Source organism: Mustela erminea, chromosome 5, assembly GCF_009829155.1.
Source record: "Mustela erminea isolate mMusErm1 chromosome 5, mMusErm1.Pri, whole genome shotgun sequence".
In the NCBI taxonomy this organism is placed as follows: domain Eukaryota; kingdom Metazoa; phylum Chordata; class Mammalia; order Carnivora; family Mustelidae; genus Mustela; species Mustela erminea.
Genome location: NC_045618.1, coordinates 61,567,933 through 61,595,023, shown reverse-complemented (window position 1 = coordinate 61,595,023; position 27,091 = coordinate 61,567,933). Strand labels below are relative to the sequence as shown.

Sequence of the window (27,091 nt, the reverse complement as noted above, 5' to 3'; positions counted from 1 at the left end):
AAAAAAAAAAGATTTCTCTCATCTAATTCAGTAACCTACCTCTCAGCCACTGCTAGCAGCCGTTCTGGCCTGAAGGTACCCTCAGTGTCAATGTACATGGCCTTTCCTTCTCCTCCACCTCGGTCAATGGGAAGCTGGACAGAACAAAAAGAACAGTGTACAAATGAACACTGTACTTCTAATATAACTGATCAACTTCACCACCCACCCCCAATAAAGCAAAGGGAAAAAAAAATTTAAAGAGTCAATCAGGAGTAGATAGGAGGCATTCCCTTCATCATTAAGATTTTTTTTTAATCTGACAGAGAGAGAGAGAGAGAGAGAGATCACAAGTAGGGAGAGAAGCAGGTAGGGGGAGCGGGGGAAGCAAGCTCCCTGCTGAGCAGAGAGCCTGATGTGGGGCTCCATCCCAGAACCCTGAGATCATGATCTGAGCTGAAGGCAGAGGCCTAACCCTGAGCCTCCCAGGTGCCCCAGGAGGCGCTCCCTTCTGATAGAAATAGAGCTAGCAGTAGATACGAAACTCCTGGTGTTCCACAGCATGCAATGCCACTCTTACCAGAGTTGGACTGCTTGGAAATACAGTCCAAACTCAGCGATAAAATTCTATGACTGCATATCAACACAAGATTAAACAATTCTTTCAAGAGTATAGATATTTGAAAGTTCATTTACTATCTTAACTTTAATAAGTTAGAGACAGTGATCCAATACTCAATTAATTTTGTCACATTCAAGCCACATTTACACTTCACTTTATTAAGCAGATTTGCTTCTGCAGGTTCCTAACGAGGTTTGGCCATGCCCCAGGGACATTCTTAGTAAGTTTAAAGTATGGCTGAGAGAGAAGAAAAAATAAGGGTGTTTATTCCAATAGTACCTACAGATATTAAAATTAAACAAAAGGAGGAAAAGGAAAATATAGTTAAAAAAAAAAAAGAAAAAGAAAAGGGAGGAATGCCATCAAAATTATCTTATGAGCTAGTTAGGGAAATCTTGGTTTTTAGGCTACCCATCCCATGTCAGACAACTTTAAGTTCTACAAATTTCATGTGAATGATGCCAAAGGGTAGTTTCCACCCTAGCAATCTACTTTGGAGTCATAATTCACCTTTAAATTCTGAGGAAAATCCTTAAGGACATTTTATACGAAGGGCCAAGAAACATCAAATTTTCTTTCTTTCTTTCTTTTTTTTTTAAAGATTTATTTATTTCTTTGACAGACAGAGATGACAAGTAGGCAGTGCCTCTCTTCAGCCTCTGGCAGAGAGAGAAGGAAGCAGGCTCTTTTCCAGCTACAAAGACCTCTATGGGTGAAGGGAGACCATAGGTGACTGGGTATAGGTATGAAGACTGACAGAAAAGTGGACAAGGTCCCAGTGTGTTATTGAGCCAACTTCAAGGTGGTGGACTGCATACTCTGCCCATTGTGTCTCCTCCATCTTGCCCTCTAGTGCCACTGCAGTCATCTCATATTACTGGACTGGAACACCACAACCAAGTTAGTTTTTATTTATTTATTTATTTATTTTTTAAAAAGATTTTGTATTTATTTGTTTGGCAGACAGAGATCACGAGTAGGCAGAGAGACAGGCAGAGAGAGTGGGGGAAGCAGGCTCCCCGCCGAGCAGAGAGCCTGATGTGGGGCTCGATCCCAGGACCCTGGGATCATGAACCGAGCCGAAGGCAGAGGTTCAACACACTGAGCCACCCAGGTGCCCCAAGTTAACTATTTTTATTTTTTATTTTATTTTATTTTATTTTTTTTAATTTTTTTTTTTTTAAAGATTTTTAAAATTTATTTATTTGAGAGAGAGACAGTGAGAGAGAGCATGAGCGAGGAGAAGGTCAGAGGGAGAAGCAGACTCCCCATGGAGCTGGGAGCCCGATGCGGGACTCGATCCCGGGACTCCGGGATCATGACCTGAGCCGAAGGCAGTCGTCCAACCAACTGAGCCACCCAGGCGCCCCCCAAGTTAACTATTTTTAATAACTGCTTAGTACCATAATTTAACTCTTCTTCCTATTTTACAATGATGTACATTGTTTTGAACTTTCACCATTTTATAATGCTATTGTGTAAATTCTTTGTACATTTATCCTTGACTATCTGTGAACAATTGTGTAAGCCACATTTTGTCAAAGGGAATATGCATTTAAAACTGGAATTTAGGGGTGCCTGGGTGGCTCAGTGGGTTAAGCCGCTGCCTTCGGCTCGGGTCATGATCCCAGGGTCCTGGGATCGGGCCCCGCATCGGGCTCTCTGCTCAGCCGCGAGCCTGCTTCCTCCTCTCTCTCTGCCTGCTTGTGATCTCTCTCTGTCAAATAAATAAAATCTTTAAAAAAAAAATAAAAATAATAAAAAAAAAATAAAACTGGAATTTATGATAAAATGTCTTCTCAGAATTTTAAAATTAGTCTAGTACTTCAAAGAAACATAGCCTGTTCGTTTCTGTGATCTAACTGTGGCTCTCAACTTTATGTAACTTATTAGACAGAGATCTAATGTAATAGAGTTTCACTTCATTAAGAAAATCTGAATAAATGACAGCAGATTATGTTTAGATTTAAGCAGTAATCTAACATCCTTTCTACACTTCTAGTTCTAGCTCTTAGGCTGGTGAAATGTAATCCTTTCTGTTATTAATGAATTAGCATCCTCTCTCTCTTTAAAAAGATTTTATTTATTCATTTGAGACTGAGAGAGGCAGAGAAAGCATAAGCAGGGGGAGAGGTAGGGAAAGGGAGGAGCAGACTCCCCATTGAGCTGGGAGCCTGATATGAGACTCTTGGGACCCAATCCCAGGACCTGGATATCATGACCTGAGTCAAAGGCAGGCGCTTAACCATCTGAGTCACCCAGGTGCCTCTTCTCTTTTTTCTTTTGGTGGTGGTGGGGAATAGAGGGAGAGAGAGTGAGTCTCAAGCAGTCGTCATGTCCAGCACGGGGCTTGATCTCATGACCCTGACATCATAATCTGAACTGAAATCAAGAGTTGGAAGCTTAACCAACTGAGCCACCCAGGCATCCCCTATATCTATTATTTCAATAAAACATGATTTTAGGAATTAATTCACTGTGTCTATTTCCAAATCCTCCCATGAATGAGACTACAAATAAAAAAAAGTTTTGGAAGAGATACTTAATACAGAGGTAAAGCATAAAATAGAGGAGGAGTAGAGTCCCTGAGAAGGTGGCCAAAGATGGTAACCAGATCACACTGATAGGATGGGGTTTTGAAAAGAGACACTTTTCTGTTATAGCCCAAGATATGAAAAAATGGGTATAAATGTAGGTGGATTCATAAATCTGATGTGAAGAATAGGTCGGTCACTGGCTGAGTGAGGGTTGAAGAGGAACATGAAGGTTTGAGAGGAAAGAACAAAGCATGAGAATTCTTACTGAATGGGAAAAAGAATGCCTAAACAAATTTAGTAGGTCTTCTAAGCAGTATGAATGTTAATGTCTGTCATTTTGGATTTAAAGTGAAGATAATCAGCTTTATAGTATGATTTTTCTCCAGTATGATTCAGTTATTAAGGAACAGGGACTAAGAAGACCGTTCTCATGGGGCACGTGGGTAGCTCAATTGGTTAAGTGTCTGCCTTCAGCTCAGGTCATGATCCCGGAGTCCCTGGATCCAGTCTGGCATTGGCCTCCATGCTCAGAAGGGAGTCTGCTTCTCCCCTCCACACATGCTCTCTTTTGCTTCCTTTTTCTCTCTCTCAAATAAATAAAATCTTAAAAAAAAAAAAAAAAGCTCTCAAAGAAGATTCTAAGAAGGGTTCATCTAAGACTGACATCTCTTTAGGTGGGGAATATGTATCTGAGGAATGACTTTAATGGTGAATCATAAGATCTAGAGTAGTGAAGAGGGCAGGTAAAGCCAGGGGAGGCATAGTGGAGGATAAGAAAACATCTGAAACAATGATGAAATCATCTGAAAACAATGATGTGAAAGTGTCTAGAACATGAAAGAATTGTATAGTAGGGGTCTATGGGTCTTAGGGATAAAGTGCCCCCCCCTTTTTAAAGATTTTATTTATTTATTTGACAGACAGAGATCACAAGTAGGCAGAGAGGCAGGCAGAGAGAGAGGAGGAAGCAGGCTCCCCGCTGAGCAGAGAGCCCGATGTGGGACTCGATCCCAGGACCCTGAGATCATGACCTGAGCCGAAGGCAGCGGCTTAACCCACTGAGCCACCCAGGCGCCCTAAAGTGCCCTTTTAATGTCCATCCCAAAAGATGCTTGCAAATAGCAATCAACTAATTTTTTTTTGCAGATTTGGTTAGAGCCCAAAATCTCACCTGGCATGTTACAGCCAATGTATGACAGATTTGAGTCTTCCCAGTTCGGAATTCTCCAAACATCTCTGTGATGGATCCGGTTTCAATTCCTCCTAAAAGAGCAATAGGAAACACCTCTTAGCACAATACAAATGTTTAGAAAGAATAACTGTAGAAGTGTCTTTGGAACTCATCAGAAAGATGTATAAATAATTTATAAATTCAATTTTCAACAAGCAATATTTTTATTTTGAAATAATTCTAGATTTACAGAAAATCACAAAGAAAGGTACAGGAAAGTTCCATGAATTTTTTTTTTAAGATTTTAATTATTTGACAGAGAGTGACACAGTGAGAGAGGGAACACAAGCAGGGGGAGTGGGAGAGGGAGAAGGAGGCTTCCCGCTAAGTGGGAGCCCCATGTGGTGCTTGATCCCAGGACTCTGGTATCAAGTCCCAAGTCAGGTTCCTTGCTCAGTGGGGAGCCTTCTCCCTTTGCCTGCCGCTCCCCGCGCTTGTGCTTGCTCTCCTCCCTCTCTCTCTGGGACATAATTAAATTAAATCTTAAAAAAAAAAAAAAGATTTTATTTATTTGACAGAGAGAAAGAGAGAACAAGCACAAGCAAGGGAAGCAGCTCGTCGTGGGCGAGTGGGAAGCAGAAGCCCCACAGAGTAGGGAGCCTGGTACAAGACTCAATCCCAGCACCCCAGGATCATGACCTGAGCCAAAGGCAGACGATTAATGAATGAGCCACGCAGGCGCCCTGGTCCCAAGAATTCATCACTCAGGCTCCCCCAGTGTTAACACAATTTTACATAATCATAGTACAGTATCAGTATTAGAAAACTGTCAGTGATACATCCCCCAGAGTTCGTTCAGATTTCTCTAGTTATAAATGCATTCATTTGGGGCGCCTGGGTGTCTCAGTGGGTTAAGCTTCTGCCTACGGCTCAGGTCATCATCTCAGGGTCCTTATATTGAGCCCCGCGTCGGGCGCTCTGCTTGGCAGGGAGCCTGCTTCCTCCTCTCTCTCTCTGCCTGCCTCTCTGCCTACTCGTGATCTCTCTGTCAAATAAATCAATAAAATCTTAAAAGAAAAAAAATAGGGGCGCCTGGGTGGCTCATTGGGTTAAACCTCTGCCTTTGGCTTGGGTCATGATCCCAGGGTCCTGGGATCGAGCCCCGCATGGGGCTCTATTCTCAGTGGGGAGCCAGCTTCCCCCCAACCCCACCTGTCTCTCTGCCTACTTGTGTTCTCTCTGTCAAAGAAATAAAATCTTAAAAAAATGCATTCATTTCATTTGTGTATATGTATACAGTTTTATGCAATTTTACTGCATCTGTAGCTTCATGTAACTACCACCACAATCAAGATAAAGAACTATACCACGACAAGTCAATAAGCAGTAAATGTAAAAATTATAGAGATATCCTCTAAAATTTACTAAACGTTTCTTGTGTACCTGGCATTGTGCTATGCATATGTATGTACCATTTCATTTAATTCCAATAACCTATAAAGTAGGAACTCTTTTTATCCTCACCATCAAGATAATAAAAGTGAGGTATAGTGATATTAAGTAATTTGCACATATTCCTGAATATATAGTAATTTGCATACTATTCCTGAATGCATACTATTTTGCACCCTAAAAGAAAACTTGAATGATTAAATATTTGGGGAAGCAACAACAAAAAAATCTAACCTCACAGTAATTTAGGACAGCAATGTTTTCAAAAGTTCAAAAGCTTTACATGTTTCCATAAAAGTCCAATAGTTTAGTGTGCACTACCATGCACTGATACTCTAACACAGTATTCAAACATGGAGTGTTTTAGTTACCAGATTTTCAACCCTGCGTTAAAATAAGCAGAGGAAGCTTACTCTCTGAATGCAGTATTAAATGGAAATTCCATTATTTCATTGGCAGATAATTTTAGTATAAGTCAGGCCCCACCCTCTAGCAGTCTTACTTCAGTGTGGATAGTTCTCTTATCTCTCTCTCTCTTTTTTTAATTTGACAGACAGAGATCACAAGTAGGCAGAGAGGCAGGCAGATAGAGAGGGGGAAGCAGGCTCCCTCTCTTATCTCTTAATGATATCTAACACACAAATTCTACCCAAATACTTTAGTTTTGTTCTCTGACCTGGAACTTTACTAACTGCAGTTCACAGCAAAGGATAAGGGATCACTATACCTTGAAGTAGTTTGTCAAGTTCTTTTGAGCCAGTAGTAATCTGTATGATCTCTGACCGCCTTTGGTGGAACTCAGTTGCAGTAGTGAAACCCATTGGAACTAATTTAGCTGCCTCAGTCTCGGAAAAATAAGAAATGTAAAATCAACAAAATATGATTATTAGTAAAACAAGAATCAGGCACACTGTGGGAAGAGATAAATTCTAACAAAATTTCCAGAGTGCTTTCTCTTTAAAAAGTCATCAAAAGGAATGCCTGGGTAATTTAGTCAGTTAAGGGTCTGCCTTCAACTCAGGTCATGATCCCAGGGTCCTGGAATCAAGCTCCACACCGGGCTCCTTGCTTAGCAGGGAACCTGCTTCTCTCTCTGCCTGCCACTCCCCCTGCTTGTAATCTCTGACAAATAAAATTAAAAAAAAAAATAATGATAAATAAAAAGTCATCAAAATACCAATAGTTCTAGGATTATTTTATCTCTCTGGCAACTAAAGGATAAAATAAGCAAATTCAGAGATTCCATGAAAATTAATTTTTTAATTGTTAATTCAACTAATATATCCACATAGTAAAAAAAAAAAACTATTATAGACCCACACATGTGTACTTTGCCCGACTTATGACAAATGTGACATACAGCATGAAGTCTAACAAAATATATAAATTATCATTTCCTGTTCCATCAACCACAGACTATATCTCTTAACTTTTCTACTTTTTTTTATTTTTGGAGGGGGAACGGCGACAGGGGCAAAAGGAGAGAAACTTTTTTTTTTAAATATTTTATTTTATTTATTTGACAGACAGAGATCACAAGCAGGCAGAGAGAGAGGAGAAAGCAGGCTCCCTGCAGAGCAGAGAGCCCGATGTGGGGCTTGATCCCAGGACCCTGGGATCATGTCCTGAGCTGAAGGCAGAGGCTTTAACCTACTGAGCCACCCAGGCACCCTGAGAAACTATTTGTTTTTTAAACATTTTATTTATTTGAGAGAGAGAGAGAGAGATTGAGAGAGCATGAGCTGGGAAGGGCAGAGAGAGAGAGAGAAGCAGACTCCCTGCAGAGCAGAGAGCCAGCCATGGGGCTTGATCCCACAACCTGAGATCATGACCTGAGCTGAAGGCAGAGGCTTAACCTACTGAGCCACCCAGGTGCCCCTTCTTTCTCCTTTGTTAAATGAAGACATCTGTCCTTCAATCTCTTGTCCCTCCGTATCTACTGTCCCTATCTCTGTCAGCTGTACCTTTTCTTTTACACTGACAAGGTTGAAAACACTTATATATTATTTTGTAGTCACTGATAAGTCTTCAATAATGAGTCTATCAATTAATTCCAAAATTTAAAATAAATGCATTTAGGGGTGCCTGGGTGGCACAGTTGGTTAAGCATGCAACCCTTGGTTTCAGCTCAGGTCATGATCTCAGGGTACTAAGATGGAGTCTGCCTGAAATTCTCTCTCTCTCTTCCTCTGCGCCTCATGCTCACACGCTCTCTCTTAAATAAATAAATAAAAGATACTAGAAAAAAGCATACTATACAGACTAAGCAGAATGGAGCCCTGCATCAGGCTCTCTGCTCAGCAGGGAGCCTGCTTCCCCCACCCCCTGCATGCCTCTTTGCCTACTTGTGATCTCTGTCAAAAACATAAATAAAATCTTAAAAAAAAAAAATATAGGGGCACCTTTGTGGCTCAGTGGGCCCCTGCTGGGCTCCACATTTGGTGGGGAGTCTTCTTGTCCCTCTGCACCTCCACTTGCTCATATACTCTTAAATAAATAAAATCTTAAAAAAATAATAAAATTATTTTCCCTCATAACTTTGAAGGTGTTGTTCTACTAGCTTCTACCAGTCAGATTTCTGTTAAGAAATGTGGTCTTTCCAGGCACCTGGCTGGTTTAGTTGGTGGAGCAAAGAACTCTTGATCTTAGGGTTGTGAGTTCAAGCCCAACAGTGGGTGCAGAGATTACTTAAAAAAAAAAAAAGAAAAGAAAAAAAAGTAGTCTTTCTGATTTTTTACTTTTCTTTTCCTTTTTAAAAAAAGATTTATTTATTTATTTGACAGGCAGAGATCACAAGTAGGCAGAGAGGCAGGCAGAGAGAGAGAGGAAGGGAAGCAGGCTCCCTGCTGAGCAGAGAGCCTGATGGAGCCGAAGGCATGGTCGTGATCTGAGCCAAAGGCAGAGGCTCCAACCCACTGAGCCACCCAGGCACCAGTTTCTGATTTTTTATTCCTTTAGAATTGCTTTTTTCCCTCTGAATTCTTTAAGAATCTTCTCTTTATGACTGGTATACTGAAATTTCACACTTATGTGTCTAAGTGTGGGTCTCTGATACTCCATGAATTCTTACTATGTGAGATTTCCCCTCAGCTCTGCCAAATTTTCTGTTATTATGTCTTAGAGAATTTCTTCCCTTCTTTTTTCTATGATCTCTCGTCCCATAACTTCTACTAATCTACAGGAAAAATGAAGATTAATGAAAACCAGAAGATAAAATAAGAGTATAAACCAATACCGAACCTTAATTAATGTGTGCTAAAATATTTAGGGGGAATATACTGACATCTACAAGTTTCTTTGAAAAGTATTAAAAAAATCCAAGATGGACTGATTGCTGGATAGAGACATCAACAGACAGGTGGTAAGTCAAATATATTAAAATTTAATGGTAGAGTCTAGGTAATGGGTATATGTTTTCGCTGTAAAATTCAACATTACAGTAAGTTAAAAAATTTTAGCAACAAAAAGCTAAGAAAAAAACATAGCAGTTGCTTTCTCTTTTTGTCATTTTAACTCCTAAATTCTAGACTATGAGCCCTTACAGAAACAAAATATTATAACTAAATGTTATAACTAAATGTGAAGTAAAAACCATGCAACTGCCTAATCTGGGAGAACTTTACTTCTATTCGCACACTTACATAATGAGTTACTTTCTGCTAACTGAAGTCTTAAATGTATAGTTTTTAATAGCCAAGAACTACCAAACCTTGGACACAAGACAAGAATGGTGAATAGAAGGAAAATATCATGGGGCACCTGGGTGGCTCAGTAGGTTAAGCAACCAGCTCTCGATTTTGGCTCAGGTCATGATCTCAGGGTCATGAGATTGAGCCTGTTTGGGGCTCTGCACTCAGCAGGGAGTCTGCTTAGGATTCTTTCTCCCTATGCCCCTCTCCCCACTACACACACGTATGCATGCATGCCCTCTAATAAATCTTAAAAAATGGAAAATATTACAAAAAATAACTGTGCTGAATCTGTCAGTGCTTACAGTACACGAAGAGAACACGGTTCAACAATAGCCAATTACAATTAAACTTTGAAAATGTGGAGAAGATCACATAAATACGTCACCTTCTGAACAAATTTGTCCATAAAATCTTTCTTTTTCTACCACCTTGATGTACTTACTACAAATGATTTTCTTTATTTTCCTTTCTCCACTGTAACAGTGGATATTCTTGTTGAAAAATCTCAATTTCAGTAGCATCTGGGTAGTGCGGTTGGTTGAGTGTGCAACTCTTGGTTTGGGCTCAGGTTATGATCTCAGGGTCATGAGATCAAACCCCACGTGGGGCTCCATGCTCAGCATGGAGTCTGTTCCAGATTCTCTCTCCCTCTCCCTTTGCCCTTCCCATTCATGCTCTCTAAAATAAATCTTTTTTTAAAAATTTTTAAAGAAGATTTTATTTATTTATTTACTTATTTGACAGAGAGAGAAATCACAAGTAGGCAGAGAGGCAGGCAGAGAGAGAGGGGGAAGCAGGCTCTCCACTGAGCAGAGAGCCCTATGTGGGGCTCGATCCAAGGACCCTGAGATTATGACCTGAGCTGAAGGCAGAGGCTTAACCCACTGAGCCACCCAGGTGCCCCTAAAATAAATAAATCTTAAAAAAAATAAAACAAAACTCAATTTCAAAGACTTTGGGGAATTGAAGGAATAGCCAGTGACTGAAGAAATCTTCTTTAACCTTCAAAAGCAAATAACATCATCCACCTTTATCCACTAGAAATTCACATTACAAAACGTCTGAAATCAAAGAGGACAGAAAAATAGACCTAGCTCCGTATCATTTTGCACATCTCATTTTGCTTTATTAAAGGTTTTTATTTGTGTTTTCATGAAAGCAAGATACGGATTTGATTTCGAAAACTAAGGTCTGACAAGGCATAAGCAAGGATCCTGTCAGGATTTGTTCTGACACAAATATTACTGCCCAGAAAGAAAACCAATAGATTTTAGGGACACCTACTGGCTTAGTATCACACATACTCTTTTGATGAGGTATTAGGGGCTCAGAACTGTCATTTCCAATTAAGTCATCACTTCAACAACATATTTGAATAATACAATAAATGAAAACTTCAGAGGAGCCTGGGTGGCACAGTTGGTTAGGCACCCAAATCTTGGTTTAAGCTCAGGCTGTAATCTCAAGGTTGTGAGACTGAGCTCTGCATCAGGGTCAGTGTTCAGAATAATAAATAAATCTTAAAAAAAAAAAAAGAATTATGACTTCTCAGCCCTGAGTTACTATTACAAAGTGGTCTAAATAAATGAAGTAAAATCCCTACCAGTGCTTAAAAATTCAAAGCTCTCAGTATGATACCCAATAAAACAGAATTCATCAGGTTGTGCATATATTAATGTATATTATAGAAATCAAATCAGTAAAATCACTTTTATGTGTTTTTTTTTAAGATTTTATTTATTTATTTGACAGAGAGAGATCACAAGTAGGCAGAGAGGCAGGCAGAGCGAGAGGAGGAAGCAGGCCCTTGCTGAGCAGAGAGCCCGATGCGGGACTCAATCCCAGGACCCTGAGATCATGACCTGAGCCGAAGGCAGTGGCTTAACCCACTGAGCCACCCAGGCACCCCTCACTTTTATGTTTTTAAGGTTAAAAAAACTAAGCATATGATTTAAAATCACATTCTCTTGTAATTATTAAAGAATCTTGCCTATGATTAGTTAGCAAGAAATAAAAACAGCTTTTCTATTTGAAAGTAAAACTTGATTATACAAAATGAAGAAACTTCAGAAAATTGAGGCAAAAGTAAAAATCACTCACATTCTTACCATTCAGAAATAACACAAGTATTTTAGTGTATTTATCCTGTGTATGTGCTATACACACATTTTTAAAAACAAAAAAAAAATCAACCGTGTGTGTGTGTGTGTGTGTGTGTGTGTGTGTGTGTGTATTTGTGTCTTATTACCCTGCTTTCTTATATCAGGAACATTCCTGATATTAGGAATCCTTATGTTTCTTATATCAGAAACATTCTCCTATATCAATGAATATTCTTTGAAATTCTTTTTAGTGGCTACATACTAATGAATATATTTCTAAGGCATGAGATCATAATTTCTAGAAAGATAAGGTACATCAGCATGCACTGCTGGCGGAAATGTAAACTTGTCAATTTGGCTCATACCCCATGAAATTAATTTCCTTGAGAGAAAATCCCAATTTATGCAAGGAGGCACATATAAACATAATTAACTAGTGTAGTCACCTCTGGAAAGGGGAACACAATGACACAATGGGAGATGAAGAAGGAACACTGCCACCTTCACTGTACATGCTATTCCCACTAATGCCTCCCCCTACATCACATAAGCAGTACTTACCAGAATTTTGTCAGCTTTGGCTTCACTAATCCCTTTAATATTTATCAATTCCTTCTTTGGTGCATAGGCAACAGCCTCCACAGTATGGAATCCAGCCTCTTCCAATTTCTTCACATCATTGGCATTTATGCCACATTGCTGCAAGTGAAGAAAACCGTGGATAAGTGTAAGCTTCAGCTCTCTCAGCCAATGTAGATATTTGCCCTACCCAATTCAGAGCTGTTTTGAAGAACTGTGATATTATATGCCAAAGCTTTGAAATGTATTCTATACACATGAGGTGTTTAAAAACAAATTACCAACATTTTCATTTTGAAAACCAATACTTCTAAACTAGTAGTCCCATGTACGTATTCTCATCATGAGTTGAGACTAAACCACTAATTCACAGGCACTGGGAATAAACTAGTAACTCTTTTTTTTTTTTAATTTTTTATTTTTTATAAACATATATTTTTATCCTCAGGGGTACAGGTCTGTGAATCGCCAGGTTTACACACTTCACAGCACTCAACAAAGCACATACCCTCCCCAATGTCCATAACCCCACACACATTAACTGATTTGTGGATGTTGAACCAACCTTGCAGCCCTGGAATAAATCCCACTTGGTCGTGGTGAATAATCCTTTTAATGTACTGTTGAATCCTATTGGCTAGTATTTTGGTGAGAATTTTCGCATCTGTGTTCATCAAGGATATTGGTCAGCTCTCTTTTTTGATGGGATCCTTATCTGGTTTTGGGATCAAGGTGATGCTGGCCTCATAAAAAGAGTTTGGAAGTTTTCCTTCCATTTCTATTTTTTGGAACAGTTTAAATTAGTAACTCTTAATCTTTTAAGACTAGGACTCCAAATGAACTTTGGGGGGCGCATGGGGGCTCAGTCGGTTAGGTGTCTGCCTTTGGCTAAAGTCATGATTCTAGGGTCCCAGGAATGAGCCCCACCTCAGGCTCCCTGCTCAGCAGGGAGTCTGCTTCTCTATCTCCCTCTGGCACTCTCCCCTACTTGTGCTCTCTCTTCCTCTGTCAAAAACGTGAGACACTGGGCCCTAAAAAGTCACCTTAAACCACTGTTTCTAATGTTTTTCTACATCAAGCACAAATTAAAAAAATGTTTTTTGTTTGTTTGTTTGTTTGACTCTAAGCTGGAGTAAACAGAGAAGCCTGCCCCAGAGCTGAGGGTAGCAAAATGACTGGATCACTCTAACAAGTGACATTAAAAATGCGGGAAAACTGGGGCACCTGGGTAACTCAGTTGGTTAAGCATCTGCCTTCAGCTCAGGTCATGATCCCAGGCTCCGTGCTCAATGAAGAGTCTGCTTCTCCCTCTCTGTGCTCATGCTCTCTTTCTCTCAAATAAATAAAATTCAAAAAAAAGAAAATGGGGAAAAACTAGTTTTGGTTAAGGACTCATATACCAGTTCTCAAAATAAACCACCCAAATGCACCTCTTCCTACCTATATTACAAATTCAGCTTTTTTTTTTTTTTTTAAAGATTTTATTTACTTGTCAGAGAGAGGGAGAGAGAGTGAGCACAGACAGACAGAATGGCAGGCAGAGGCAGAGGGAGAAGCAGGCTCCCTGCCGAGCAAGGAGCCTGATGTGGGACTCGATCCCTGGACACTGGGATCATGACCTGAGCCGAAGACAGCTACTTAACCAACTGAGCCACCCAGGCGTCCCACAAATTCAGCTTTGATTTTATTAGCCATCAAAACTATGACTGCTGGGACAATATTAGTGGTGGAATGTGTATGTTTTTGCGGGTTAGGAAGGGTTTTTGAGAGGGGAGTGTCTGCCCACAGAAATAAGCTCTCCTATCGATATTTAAGCAATAAGCAAAATGCATGTGTGGGTATAAGGATGCTCATAATACCAGAAGTTATGATGCTGAACTCTGTAATATTTATCAGAAACATCGTTTATATTAACTTCTGCTAGAGTCTTGAAGTTTAGCTGAGGTGGGAGGAATATGTGTAAAGGGAAGAATAAAGGCTTTCTCTGCTTTCCCTCCTACTTCTCTTAGCCTATGTCTGCAGCACTCACAATGTGGGGCCTCTGTACAATGGGAAGAAATAGTGCAAGGGCCCAGGTCCAATGCCTGATGTTCCTGTGCAGAGTCCTGAATTGGAGCTTGACACTTACACCTTAATAGCTACAAGCCCTTCTCCCTGACTACAACAGCTGTCTTGCTAGTAACTTCAGCACAGATATGGGTCAATGGAGAGACAATGCTCCTCTCCTTCCTGCATAGCTGTCCTAGGCCACTCTAATTCTCTGGATTGTAATTTCATAAACAGTATAAAGACTCTACCAAGACTCCACCATGAGATCCTAGGGCTTTTAGTTTTTGACAGTCCAATTCTAAGAAAGAAAAATGATAAAGTAGGAGGAGAATTCTTAACAAAAGAGATATGGCCAGACATGTTTAGCAGTTATCTTAAGGCTTTCAGCAGGATTCTTGATAACACTTTTGAAAAATCTAATTTAGGTCTTGACCTTAGGTAATAAGTCAATGGTTATGAAAAGGTTCTAAGTTCTCCCAACAGGTAGGAGACTGTAATCTAGCATTATAATTCTAAAATTAACAACTAAGCACATACCTCTAACCGTGAAATAGGCTGTGGGCCAAAGCTTTCTTCTTCCACTGAAGTATCTGCATTTGCTTCAAGCTGCATTTGCATAGCCATTACTCAGCATTCAATACTGAAAAATACAGATGGCCAGAAAAAGTTAAGAGTTGCAAAGTTCGTTTTGAAATAAATCTCTGAAGAATTACTTGTTAGTCTTTTGGTCTAATCACTGACCTACCCATGGCAGGAAAAAAGAACATATCTCACCAGCTTTCCCTTCCACTAGACAGTTTTGTTTTGTTTTGTTTTTAAAGACTTTATTTACTTATTTGTTAGAGAGAGAGAGAGAGAACACAAGCAGGCAGAGTGGCAGGCAGAGGCAGAGAGAGAAGCAGGCTCCCCGCTGAGCAAGGAGCCCGCTATGGGACTCGATCCCAGGACTCTGGGAACAGGACCTGAGCCAAAGGTATCGGCTTAACCAACTGAGCCACCCAGGTGTCCCTCCACCTAGCTACTTCTATCAGATACAGTTTAGGAAGAGCCAGGACTAGTGTGCTTCTTAAAGATGCACAGCTTAACTAGACCAACTATGTCCCCAGTTCACATTCCTGCTTCACATTCCTTGAGGGTAGGGGCCAAGTTATTTATTTGTGTACAATTTGTGTACACGCCATGATACATGAAATGTTAGGTGTTTGGCAAGTATTTGGTAAACCAAAGTGGACTTTGCAAGACTCTACTTAAAATTTGAAAAACAAAAAACAAAAAAACAAAAAATTTAACTGGTGAAAGTTCATTAAACTGTTTCAATTTTATTGTTCCCTTCAAGCAAGTAGGGTTTGGGGGTGGTGGGAGAGGAGTGAAATGAAAGTACTGAATGACTGCCCATAAGCCTCTACTCCTGATAAGGCAGTAGACTGAGATGAAAGTACTTCTCATCGCAGCCAAGGATGATAGCTTGTAGTCACATATTCTGCTTCCAATAGGAATGTGTGAAATTTAGGGTGCCTGAGTGGCTCAGCTGGTTAAGCGCCTGCCTTCAGCTCAGATCATGATTCCAGAGTCGTAGGATCAAGTCCCACATCAGGATCCCTGCTCAATGGGGAGTCTACCTCTCTGCCCTTCCCCTGGCTCATGCAGGCATGTGTGCTCGCTCTCTCTCTCTCAAATAAATAAATAATCTTAAAAAAAAAAAAAAAAGCGGGGGGAATGTCTGGAATTTAAACATTACCATTTTAATCAATTTCAGACCCCATTGAATACACAAATGAGGGGTGCCTGGGTGGCTCAGTGGGTTAAGCCTCTGCCTTTGGCTCAGGTCATAATCTCAGGGTCCTGGGATTAAGCACTGCATTGGGCCCTGCTCAGCAGGAACCCTGTTTCCCCCTACTCTACCTGCCTCTCTGCCTACCTGTGATCTCTGTCTGTCAAATAAATAAATAAAATCTTTTAAAAAATGCACAAATGAATAACATTCAAGAACCCTGCTCAGTCTGAAATCCATAGAGCATTAGGCCTACACCTAGTCAGGTTATTATGATAGTTAAGATTGCTCAGGTTGAAAGTAATGGAGAACAAAAAATTTTAATTATCTTCAAAGATGTTAGTAAAAGTGAGCAAAACTTTTTTTAGGGATGGGGAGAGAGAGAATGCAGGGCAGGGGTGAGGGGTAGTGGCAGAGGAAGAGGGAGAATCTTAAGCAGGCTCTGTGCCTAGTGTGGAGCCCAAAAGGGCTGGATCTCATGATTCTGAGACCATAACCTCAGCCAAACCCAAGAGTCAGAGGCTTACCCAACTGGACTACCCTAGCACCCCAAAAGTGAAGTCTTTTTTTTTTTTTTAAAGATTTTATTTATTTATTTGACAGAGAGAGATCACAAGTAAGCAGAGAGGCAGGCAGAGAGAGAGAGGAGGAAGCAGGCTCCCTGCTCAGCAGAGAGCCCTATGTGGGACTTGATCCCAGGACCCCGAGATCATGACCTGAGCCGAAGGCAGCGGCCCAACCCACTGAGCCACCCAGGCGCCCCAAAAGTGAACAAGTCTTAATGTTCACAAGAATAAATGAATTAAAATCACACCAAAACAATCTGAACAATTTAACAATCTGGATAAATTTAACTTAAAGATAACACATGAAATCTCCATTCTTCAAGACTTGACAAAAGAGGTCCATTTTTTCCCTTTTTAAAAAAGTATAGTTGATTCACAATGTCCCATTAATTTTAGGTGTACAGCATAGTGCTCTGATAACTCTGTATGTTACGCTATGCTCACCACAAGTGTAGCGACCATCTGTCACCATACAACACAAGACCACTGACTATATTCCCTATGCTGTACCTTTTACTCCTTTGTTTTTTGGTGGGTTTTTTTTTTTTACTTTGACTTTTACTCCTTTGTTCTGTTACTGGAAGTCTGTGCCTCTCACTCACTTTCACCCATTTTGCCCGTTCCTGTTCCTCCCCTCTGGGAGTTATCATTTCTCTCTGTATTTATGGGTCTGTTCCTGCTTTCATTTATTTTTGTATTTTTACACTCCACATGCAAATGAAATCATATGGTATTTGTCTTTCTCTGTAAGACTTATTTCACTTAGTATACTACCCTCTAGGTCCCTCCATATTGTTGCAAATGGGAAGATCTCATTCTTTTTACAGGCTGAGTAATATTCCACTGTAGGTATTATACATACATAAAACATACCTACCATATCTCCTTTATCCATTCATGTATGGATGAACACTTGGGTTGCTTTCATATCTTGGCTATTGTAAATAATGCTGCAGTAATCATTGGGGAGCTTTTATTTTTTTCAAGTTAACATTTTCATTTTCTTTGAGTAAATACCCTGTAGTGGAAATTTTGGATCACATGGTATTTCTATTTTTAATTTTTTGAGGAACCTCCATACTGTTTTCCATAGAAGCTACACTAAATGTAAATTAGTGCACCAACAGTTCATAGGGTTCCTTTATATCCACATTCTCACCAGTCAGGATCCCTTATTTACCTTTTTCATTTTAGCCATTGTGACAGAAGGGAGGTGATACCTCATTGTGGTTCTGGTTTGCAGTTCCCTGATTAGTGATGTTGAGTACCTTTTCATGTGTCTGTTTGCCATCTGTGTCTTCTTAAGAAATGATCATTTGTTGTTGATGCACATGTCTTAGGTAGCTGATTTAACATAATGTGTGTCTATGATAGTGCTAAATATCAGGATCACCTGAATGGAACTTAAATTTAAATATCTCCCTTCATAAGGGAACCTGGAGGGCTCGGGTCATGATCCCAGGGTCCTGGGTTCAAGCCCGGAATCAGGCTCCCTGCTCAGTAAAGAGCCTGCTTCTTCCTCTCCCTCTGTTTGCCACTCTGCCTAGTTGTGCTCCCTACCCCTCTGTCAAGTAAATAAATAAAATATTTAATTAAAAAATACCAAAAAAACCCATATCTCCCTTCATAATCTATGAAAAAGACAGACCTGCAGAGTAATGGAGAAAGGACTGTCTTTTGAATAAACAGTGCTGGGTTGATGCGAGAGCCTTACAGAATAAACCACCCCCTCACCCCACATACAGAAGAACCATCCATTTCCAATTCAATTACAGACCTAAATGTAAGACTTAAAACAAAACTTTTGGAATATAAGTGAGTATCTTCACGACTTTATGACAAAGATTTTTTGAACTGGATACATAAAGCAATAATGAAAAAAGAAAAGACTGAAAAATTGGACTACATTTAAACTTAGAACTTCTATCAAAAGACACTACTAAGAAAACAAAAAGTCAAACTACAGTATATTTACCACATATACAAACAAGGCTGATAATTAAAATATATAAAAAACTTCAGGGGCACCTGGATGGCTCAGTCAGTTAAGTGTCTGCCTTCAGCTCAGGTCAGGATCCCAAGATCCTGGGATGGGGCCCCACGTCGGGCTCCTTGCTCAGCAGAGAGCCTGCTTCTCCCTTTCCCTCTGCCTGCCACTCTGTCTACTTGTGCTCTCTCTCTCTGTCAAATAAATAAAAAAAATCTTTTTTTTTTAAAAGATTTTATTTATTTATTTGACAGAGAGAGATCACAAGTAGATAGAGAGGCAGGCAGAGAGAGAGAGGGAAGCAGGCTCCCTGCTGAGCAGAGAGCCCGATGCGGGACTCGATCTCAGGACCCTGAGCCGAAGGAAGCGGCTTAACCCATCCAGGAGCCCCTAAATAAATAAATTCTTAAAAAAAATTTGTGTGTATATATATATATATATAACTTCAAATCAGCAAGAAAGGGGCGCCTGGGTGGCTCAGTGGTTTGGGCTGCTGCCTACGGCTCGGGTCATGATCTCAGGGTCTTGGGATCGAGCCCCACATCGGGCTCTCTGCTCCGCAGGAAGCCTGCTTCCCTCTCTCTCTCTCTCTCTCTCTGCCTGCCTCTCTGCCTACTTGTGATCTCTGTCTGTGAAATAAATAAATAAAATCTTTAAAAAAAAAAAATAAGCAAGAAAGAACAACTCAATAGAAAAACAGATCTGAGAAAGCACTTTAGGGTAGAAGATATCTAGTAAACATATGAACCACCAGGGGTGCCTAGGTGGCTCAGTGGATTAAGCCTCTGCCTTTGGCTCAGGTCATGATCCCAGGGTCCTGGGATCAAGCCCCACATCTGGCTCTCTGCTCTTCAGGGAGCCTGCTTCCCCCTCTCTGCTTGCCTCTCTGCCTACTTGTGGTCTCTGTCTGTCAAATAAATAAATAAAATCTTAAAAAGAAAAAAAAGCCAAACAAACATCAACAATAAACATATGAACCAACAAAGCTCAACCTGATTATCAGGAAAATTAAAACCATGAGGTATTTCTATATGTCACCAAAATAGATAAAATTAAAAAGATCAACAACATCAAGTGTTGGCAAGCATGTGAAACAACTAAACATTCATACACTGATGGTCTGAACGTAACAACTAAGCATTCATACACTGCTGGTCTGAATGTAAATTTATACTTTAGAAAACTGGCATTAAATGTAAACTGGGTGGCTCAGTTGGGTAAGCACGTGCCTTCTGCTTGTTGTGATCCCAGGGCCCTGGGATACAATGTCCTTGCTCAGCTGAGAGCCTGCTTCTCACCCCCCCTCTGCCGCACCCCCTGCTTATGCTCTCTGACAAATAAATCAAATGTTTAACAAGAGTAAATAAACAAATATGGAAGTTGAATATAAACAAATGCTACCACCCAGGAATTTCAACACTGTATTACTAACCAACTGAAAAGCAGACACATGTGCACCAAAATATATATAGGAATGTTCTCAGCAGCCTTTCTCCTTTTAAAAGTCAGAAACTAGGGGCGTCTGGGTGGCTCAGTGGGTTAAGTCTCTGCCTTCCACTCGGGGCATGATCTCAGGGTCCTGGGATTGAGACCTGCATCCGGCTCTCTGCTCCACGGGGAGCCTGCTTCCCCCTGTCTGTCTACTTGTGATCTCTCTCTCTCTCTCTCTGTCAAATAAATAAATAAAATATTAAAAAAAAAAAGTCAGAAACTAGAAACCAACCGAATGTCCACCATAGGCAGAAAGAAGAAGGGATCCAATATGGCAACAAAAAAGAACTATTACTATATACAAAGATATGTATGAATCTACAGACAGAATGTTGAGCAAAACCAGACACAAAAATATAATCAGTATCACTTATACAAAATTCAAACAAAGGCAAACTTAGTCAGTGATGTTAGAAGTCAATAGAGCGGTTACCTCTGGGTAGAAAAAGGTTCATACTACAGTGGGAACAAGGGAAGTTTCTGGGATGCCGACAACATTCTATTTATTGACCTGAGTAGTCATTACATAGGTATATTCTCTTTGAAATAATTCAGAGCTCTATACACTTCTGATCTGTGCATCTTCTATATGCATATTACACTACACTTTAGAAGTTAAAAAAAAAAACAACGAAACCTCACTGGAGAGGAGTCCCTAGGTATCACGGGAACAGTCTTCCGCATTAGGTAATGAAAACACCTTTGAGGAAACTGGAGGCGGGTACTTGGTAAGCAAAGCACGGAGTAATGGAAAGTGGACTGACCAAAAATCCGGAAACCCTGGCTCTGACATAAACAGCTGTGACATTAAATTGGTACACCCCTCTGGATCTCGGCTTTCTCGCCCCCGCCCATAAAATGGGTGTTGGAAATGAAGGGTTCTAGGTTCCCTCCCAGCTCTGGAGCCTGGGGACCGCTTGTTTTCGCCACAACCAGCTCTGACGGTGGGCTGGGCCCAGGCATGCCCCTGCTCCGCCGCGCCAACTCCGCTTTCTCATGCGGCGCAGAGGGGCGCATAAGCCGGCGGCCAGACCACAGGCCCGGTCGGGTTAATGCGGGGACGTACCCCGACGTAGAAAGGGACCAGGTCTACACCTCACACTCACCTCGGTCCGCAGCGCTTCTCACTCGGGCGGGCTGCACGCTCCGACTTATGTCCGCTGGTCTGGTCCGCGACCGACCCCGGACGGATTCCAGACGCCCTCCTTGCTGCTAACTTCTCTACTCCCTTGGGCCGGCCTCCTGCACACAACCCACGCGAGTTTTAGGTCCCAACTACGCCCCCCAGGAGCGTTAGCTCTCCTCAGACGAAGAGTGGCCGCACAACTCTCCCCGCCCGGCGGCTTTCGGAGATCCCGCCAAATGCACCGGAAGGGTCACGCCAGCGTCAACGTAACGTCTCCCCGCCCACCTCGGCGCCACAGTCTAGCCCGCCCTGCCGCTGCTCGCGATTGGGAGGTGGGCCCAAGGATCTTGATGTTGCATGATGTCAAGGAGTTCTCTTTTCCGTTTACCCCTAAGAACTAATTCACAGTTTGGAAGTCGCCAAAGTCTTCTCTTTCACTTGACCAAGGACTACAACTTCCAAGAGGTAGTGGGGTCGGCCGGAGACTCCAACTCCCAGTATGCACCGCGGGCGCCTGGCGTTTTTAGCGCCTCAGCCCCTCTGCGGAAAAGCCTGGTTTAACAGAGGTGTTCTCGATTTGCTTCCAAAGTATCTAAGCCTGTGTTTGCTCTGAGCTTCCGACTTCGTCATGTCAAATTCCTGCAGCCTGACGTTTTTCAGGTCTCTGGATGTGGTAGAGCCGAGGATGTTCGAGTAGACAGATGAAACCGGAAAACAGAGCTAGTGAAGGGGAGAAAATGCCTGAAATACTAGTCATGTCTTGGTAATTTGCTAGAGATTTGCAAGAGGAAGAAGACATGATTACCTTCTCATAGTTTTCTGGAAAGTTTGACCTATATTCTGGTTTTAAAGGGTGAATGGGGTTTCCTGGGCAAAGAAGAGGAGATGGAGGACATAACCATATAGAACAGTATGGGCATGGAATTTAACGACGTGGTCAAGCCATAGAATTGTCTGATGAGGGAGGAAAAGAGTCCTGGAGGCGCGGATTCTGTGAAGTTAATATTTAGTTCAAGTTATGAAGAAAGTTATGACCATGTGTGGAGCTTTAATCTTTATTCTTTAGGTAATGGGGAAATCAATGAAAAATTTTAAGCAGAAGACTCCTATGATCTGTTTTTTCCCCCACCACTACTTTATCTTTGTGGGATGTTTTAAAGTTCATGAAGTTTTTATTCAATCCTCCCACCGTTGTCTTGTGACAATGACAGATTTCAGAAAAGAGTAAAGATAGCAAAAACTGTCAGGAAGTTCTTGCAATATTTTGGACAAGGGATGAAGGCTTCCTTGAGTTTGATCAATGACAGAACAGATTCAGGAAGCATTCTGGAGGCAGACTCAACCTAACAGTAATTATATAAATAGTATCTGGGGATAATAGTAACTGCCATACCAAATATACCCACTTAAAAAAAAAGATTTTATTTGACAGAGAGAAATCAGAAGTAGGCAGAAAGACAGTCAGAGAAAGAGGGAACCAGGTTCCCTGCTGAGCAGAGAGCCTCACCTGGGGGGGGGGGCGTCGATCCTAGAACCCTGAGATCATGGCCTCAGCGGAAGGCAGAGGCTTAACCCACTGAGCCTCCCAGGCGCCCCCAAATATACCCACATTTACCTCCCCTTCACACCCTTTCCTTAGAGCATCTGCAAACCCCTCTTGGTTGAATGAAATCACATGTGACTTTGACCTTTCATTAAAATCAAATTCCTGTGACTGTGTGGTTGTCAAACCAGAGAAACCCCTTTTACAGGAAGACTAAGAAATTAAGAGACCAAGAAAGTGAGAGAGAATGAGACAGAAAGGAACAAATTTAAAATCTGTTTTCCAAATCTTTCCAATTTCTCAGGAGCCCAACAGTGCTTACTATTCTCGAGATCTATGAAATACTCCTAAATGCCAATAAATCTCCCTTCCATTTCTTCTGCTTAAACCAGTTTGAGTAGTTTTCCGTTCTTTTCTTCCAAGACAACACACTAAACATTTGGAAATAAGACAAACTAGTGTTCTTGCTAACAGTTAAGTTAGCAATCCATATGAATATGTTTAAGTGCATAGTGGAAAAGTTTTGAATATATCCTAGATTACGTCCAGTGACCTATTTGAAATCTCAAAGAGGTAACCTCTAGTAAAAAAAAAAACTTAATCATGAGAAACCTAACCTTTTGTCTCAAGGATAATAATTTCCTGACACAGTCAACCTGGAGCATAGTAAGGGAAATCCGGAAGGGAAACCCACTGTCTTGTCCAAGTGATCCAATTGAGTAGTGCAAGGATGATCCAGTATGGGGAAATCTATTATAATTGACCACTTTAACAGGTCAAGGAGAAGCCCATATGGTTAATTTCACTTTGAAAAAGCAATAAAATTTGACATTAATTCCTCATTAATGGGGAAAATGGGAGAAAGGAATTGGATGCTTCCTTAGCATGATCAAGAAAAAAGCAGATACTCCTAACAAGCTGCTTTTGTTTGTTTACTTGTGAAATGTTAGAAATACTTTCATTAAAACCAAGAACTGGGGCTCCTGGTTGGCTCAGTATGAGGAGCACATGACTTAATTTCGGGGCTGTAGGCTGTGAGTTTGAGCTCCACGTTGTGTATATAGAGATTACTTATGTAAAAAAGAAACAAAGAAAATTGTCTATTGCCACTATTATTTACCATTGTTTAGGAAATGTCACAGGGTGTAATAATTCAAGATAATAAAAAAAGATGTAAGTGTTCAGAAAGATTTACAGATATGATTATATACCTGGATAGTTTAAGGGACAATAAGAAAGTACATTAGTGTAACCAATTATGAAAATATAAAAAGATCAGCACTTTATTAAGTCTTAGTAACTAAGTAGACAATATAATGCAAAATGATCCCACTCACAGTTGTAACAAAAACCATAAGTGTCTAGGAATACGCTTTTAGAAATGTTCAGGATCATCTTTTAAAAAAAAATGTTCAGGGGGCGCCTGGATGGCTCATTGGTTAAAGCTTCTGTCTTTGGCTCCTGACATGAACCCAGGGTCTTGGGATCGAGCCCCACATCAGGCTCTCTGCTCACCAGGGAGCCTGCCTCTCTGCCTACTTGTGATCTCTGTCTGTCAAATAAATAAATAAATAATCTTAAAAAAAAAATGTTCAGGATTTTTATGGAAAAATCTCTAAAACCATCCTCCCAGAGAAGGCTCAAAATTATAAAGTTGAAAATTCATCAACATCAATGAATTCACAACAGAAATCCCAATGCACTTCACGGCAATCACCATTAGTTGCCTACCCAATAGCCATTGCCCTTTATGGCTAAGAAAACCTAGTATGTGGAAGGATGTTCACTAGTGATATTTTGGATGACTTTGCCTTCATCTATAATCTTTTGTATATTATTTGCACTGTCGGTTTGAATTTATCTTGTTTTTATTATGATAATTTGAAAAATTGTAACAAAAATATAAAATGCCTTGGAATAAGTCTAATAAGTGCACATCCAATATAAAGAAAATTTTAAGATATTAACAAAGGACACAAAACAGAAAAAATATACTGGTGGAAGACTCATATCTTAAAGATATCAATTGTTGATGAGCTGTTCATTAAATTTAATATAACGTGATTTCAGTACAAATTACATTAAGAGTTTTTGGGGAAGAAAACAAGCTAGTTCTTACCTTTATTTTTTTATTTTATTTTATTTTATTTTTTAAAGATTTTATTTATTTATTTGACAAAGAGAGATCACGAGTAGGCAGAGAGGCAGGCAGAGAGAGAGAGGAGGAAGCAGGCTCCTGCTAAGCAGAGAGCCCGATGTGGGACTCGACCCCAGGACCCCGAGATCACGACCCGAGCCGAAGGCAGCGGCCCAACCCACTGAGCCACCCAGGCACCCTAGTTCTTACCTTTATATGATAAAATAAAAAAGCAAGAAGAGCTAGGAAAACCTAAGGGCCTGAAATGACCAGATGTTAAAACATATTATGAAACTGTAATAATTACAGGGCCACCTGGGTGGCTCAGTAGGTTAAGCATCTCACTCTTGATCTTGGCTCAGGTCATAATCTCAGGGCCATGAGATGGAGTCCTGTGTTGGACTCTGTGCTAAGTGTGGAGCCTGCTTAAGATTCTCTCTCTCCCTTTCCCGTGCCCCTCCCCAACTCTCTCCTCAAAAAACAAACAAACAAACAAAAAGCTATAAAAATTACAAAGGACTTTTACAATAACATAGGTCAATAGAACAGAACAGTTTAATCAGTGTCTTAGTTTCCTGTTGCTGCTGTAACAAATTACCACAAATATATGGCTTAAAAAAAATGTATCATCTTACAATTCTGGAGATCAGAATTCCTAATGGGTTAAAAGCAAGGTGTTGACAGAATTGTGTCCCTTCAGGAGGTCCTAGGAGAAAATCTGTTCCTTGCCTTTTCCAGTCTCTAGAGGTATCCAAATTCTTTGGCTCAAGGTCCTTTCCTCCCTCATCAAAGTCAACACTCTGATCTATTTCCATGATCACATCTCCTTCTCCGACTCTGACATCCTGACTTCCTCTTATTAAAAAACCTTGTGATTACATTGGGCCTACCCAGATAATCCAAGATAGTCTCCCCATGCAAGATCCTTCAAAAGCTCTGCAGAGTTCCTACCGCCATGTAAAGTGACATTCACAGGTTTTGGGATGTGGACATCTGGGTGTGGCGGGGCGGGGTGGTGTCTACTACTTTGCCTACCGCACTCAGATATGAATAGGTAGAGAAATCTAGTATATGATAAAAAAAGCATTCCAAATCAGTGGGGAAAATAGCCTATTTATTAAATGGTGCTGGGATAGCCCCATAGCCATCTAGAAAAAAAAATAATTTGGATCCTTAACCTTTGTTAGGATAAATTCCCAATCGATTTAAAGACATAAATGTAAAGTATTAAACCATAAAAGTTCTAAGAGAAATCATCGATTTTACAGTAGGGAGAATCTAAATATAACACAAACTCATAAGTCATAAAAGAAAATATTGATACATTTGACTACTTATCTTTAAAACTCTAAATGGCAAAACCTATAATGAAGTCAAATAAAACGGTAAATTAGGAGGAAATTTGGCAAACAACTATCACAGTTTCATTTTTTAAAAATCTAAGTTCAATTAACATATAACATACTATTGGTTTTAGAGGTGGAGGTTAGTGATTCATCAGTCTAATACCCATTGCTCATTACATCGTGCCCTTTTTTTTTTTTCAATACTTTATTTCTTTGACAGACAGAGATCACAAGTAGGCAGAGAGGCAGGCAGAGAGAGAGGGAAGCAGGGTCCCTGCTGAGCAGAAAGCCCGATGCAGGGCTTGATCCCAGGACCCTGAGATCATGACCTGAGCTGAAGGCACAGGCTTTAACCCACTGACCAACCCAGGCACCCCTCATGAGCCTTCTTTAATGTCTATCACCCAGTTTCCCTATCCCACTATCCCCCTTCCCCCTAGAAACCCTCCACTTTGTTTCCTATAATTAAGAGTCTCTTACAGTTTGTCTCACTCTCTGATTTCTTCTTGTTTTAACTTTTCCTCTCTTCCCTTATGATCCTGTTTTGTTTCTTAAATTCCACAAATGAGATCATATAGTTGTCTTTCTCTGATTATTTCGCATAGCGTAATACCCTCTAGTTCCATTCATGTCATTGCAAATGGTAAGGTTTCTTTTTTTTGAGTAGTATTTCTTTTTTTTTTTTTGAGTAGTATTCCTTTGTGTATATATACCACTTTTTAAATATTTTATTTTTTGTAAGATTTTATTTATTTGACAGTGAGAGAGATAACGAGAGAGAGCACAAGCGTGCATGCATAAGCAGGGGGAGCAGTTGGCAGGAGAGGGAGAAGCAGGCTCCCACTGAGCAAGGAGCCCAGCTTAGGGCTTGATCCCAGGCTCATGACCTGAGCCAAAGGCAGTTGCTTAACTGAGTCACCCTGGTATCCCAACCATGCACT

The 27,091-nt window shown here is 40.6% G+C and overlaps 1 protein-coding gene across 1 annotated transcript in view; it reads right to left on the bottom strand.

Moving 5' to 3' along the window:
* RAD51 (RAD51 recombinase) overlaps positions 1–21,577 on the bottom strand; it is a 32,562-nt gene extending 10,985 nt beyond the window's left edge. Inside the window, exons 1-6 of the mRNA XM_032343308.1 lie at positions 21,105–21,577; positions 14,721–14,823; positions 12,117–12,254; positions 6,489–6,606; positions 4,310–4,401; positions 40–134 (exon numbers count right to left, since the gene is read on the bottom strand). Of these exons, the coding sequence (XP_032199199.1) occupies positions 40–134; positions 4,310–4,401; positions 6,489–6,606; positions 12,117–12,254; positions 14,721–14,807 (530 nt within the window). The 5' untranslated portion in view covers positions 14,808–14,823; positions 21,105–21,577. The remainder of the gene's footprint in view (positions 1–39; positions 135–4,309; positions 4,402–6,488; positions 6,607–12,116; positions 12,255–14,720; positions 14,824–21,104) is intronic.
* Positions 21,578–27,091: the final 5,514 nt, after the last annotated feature.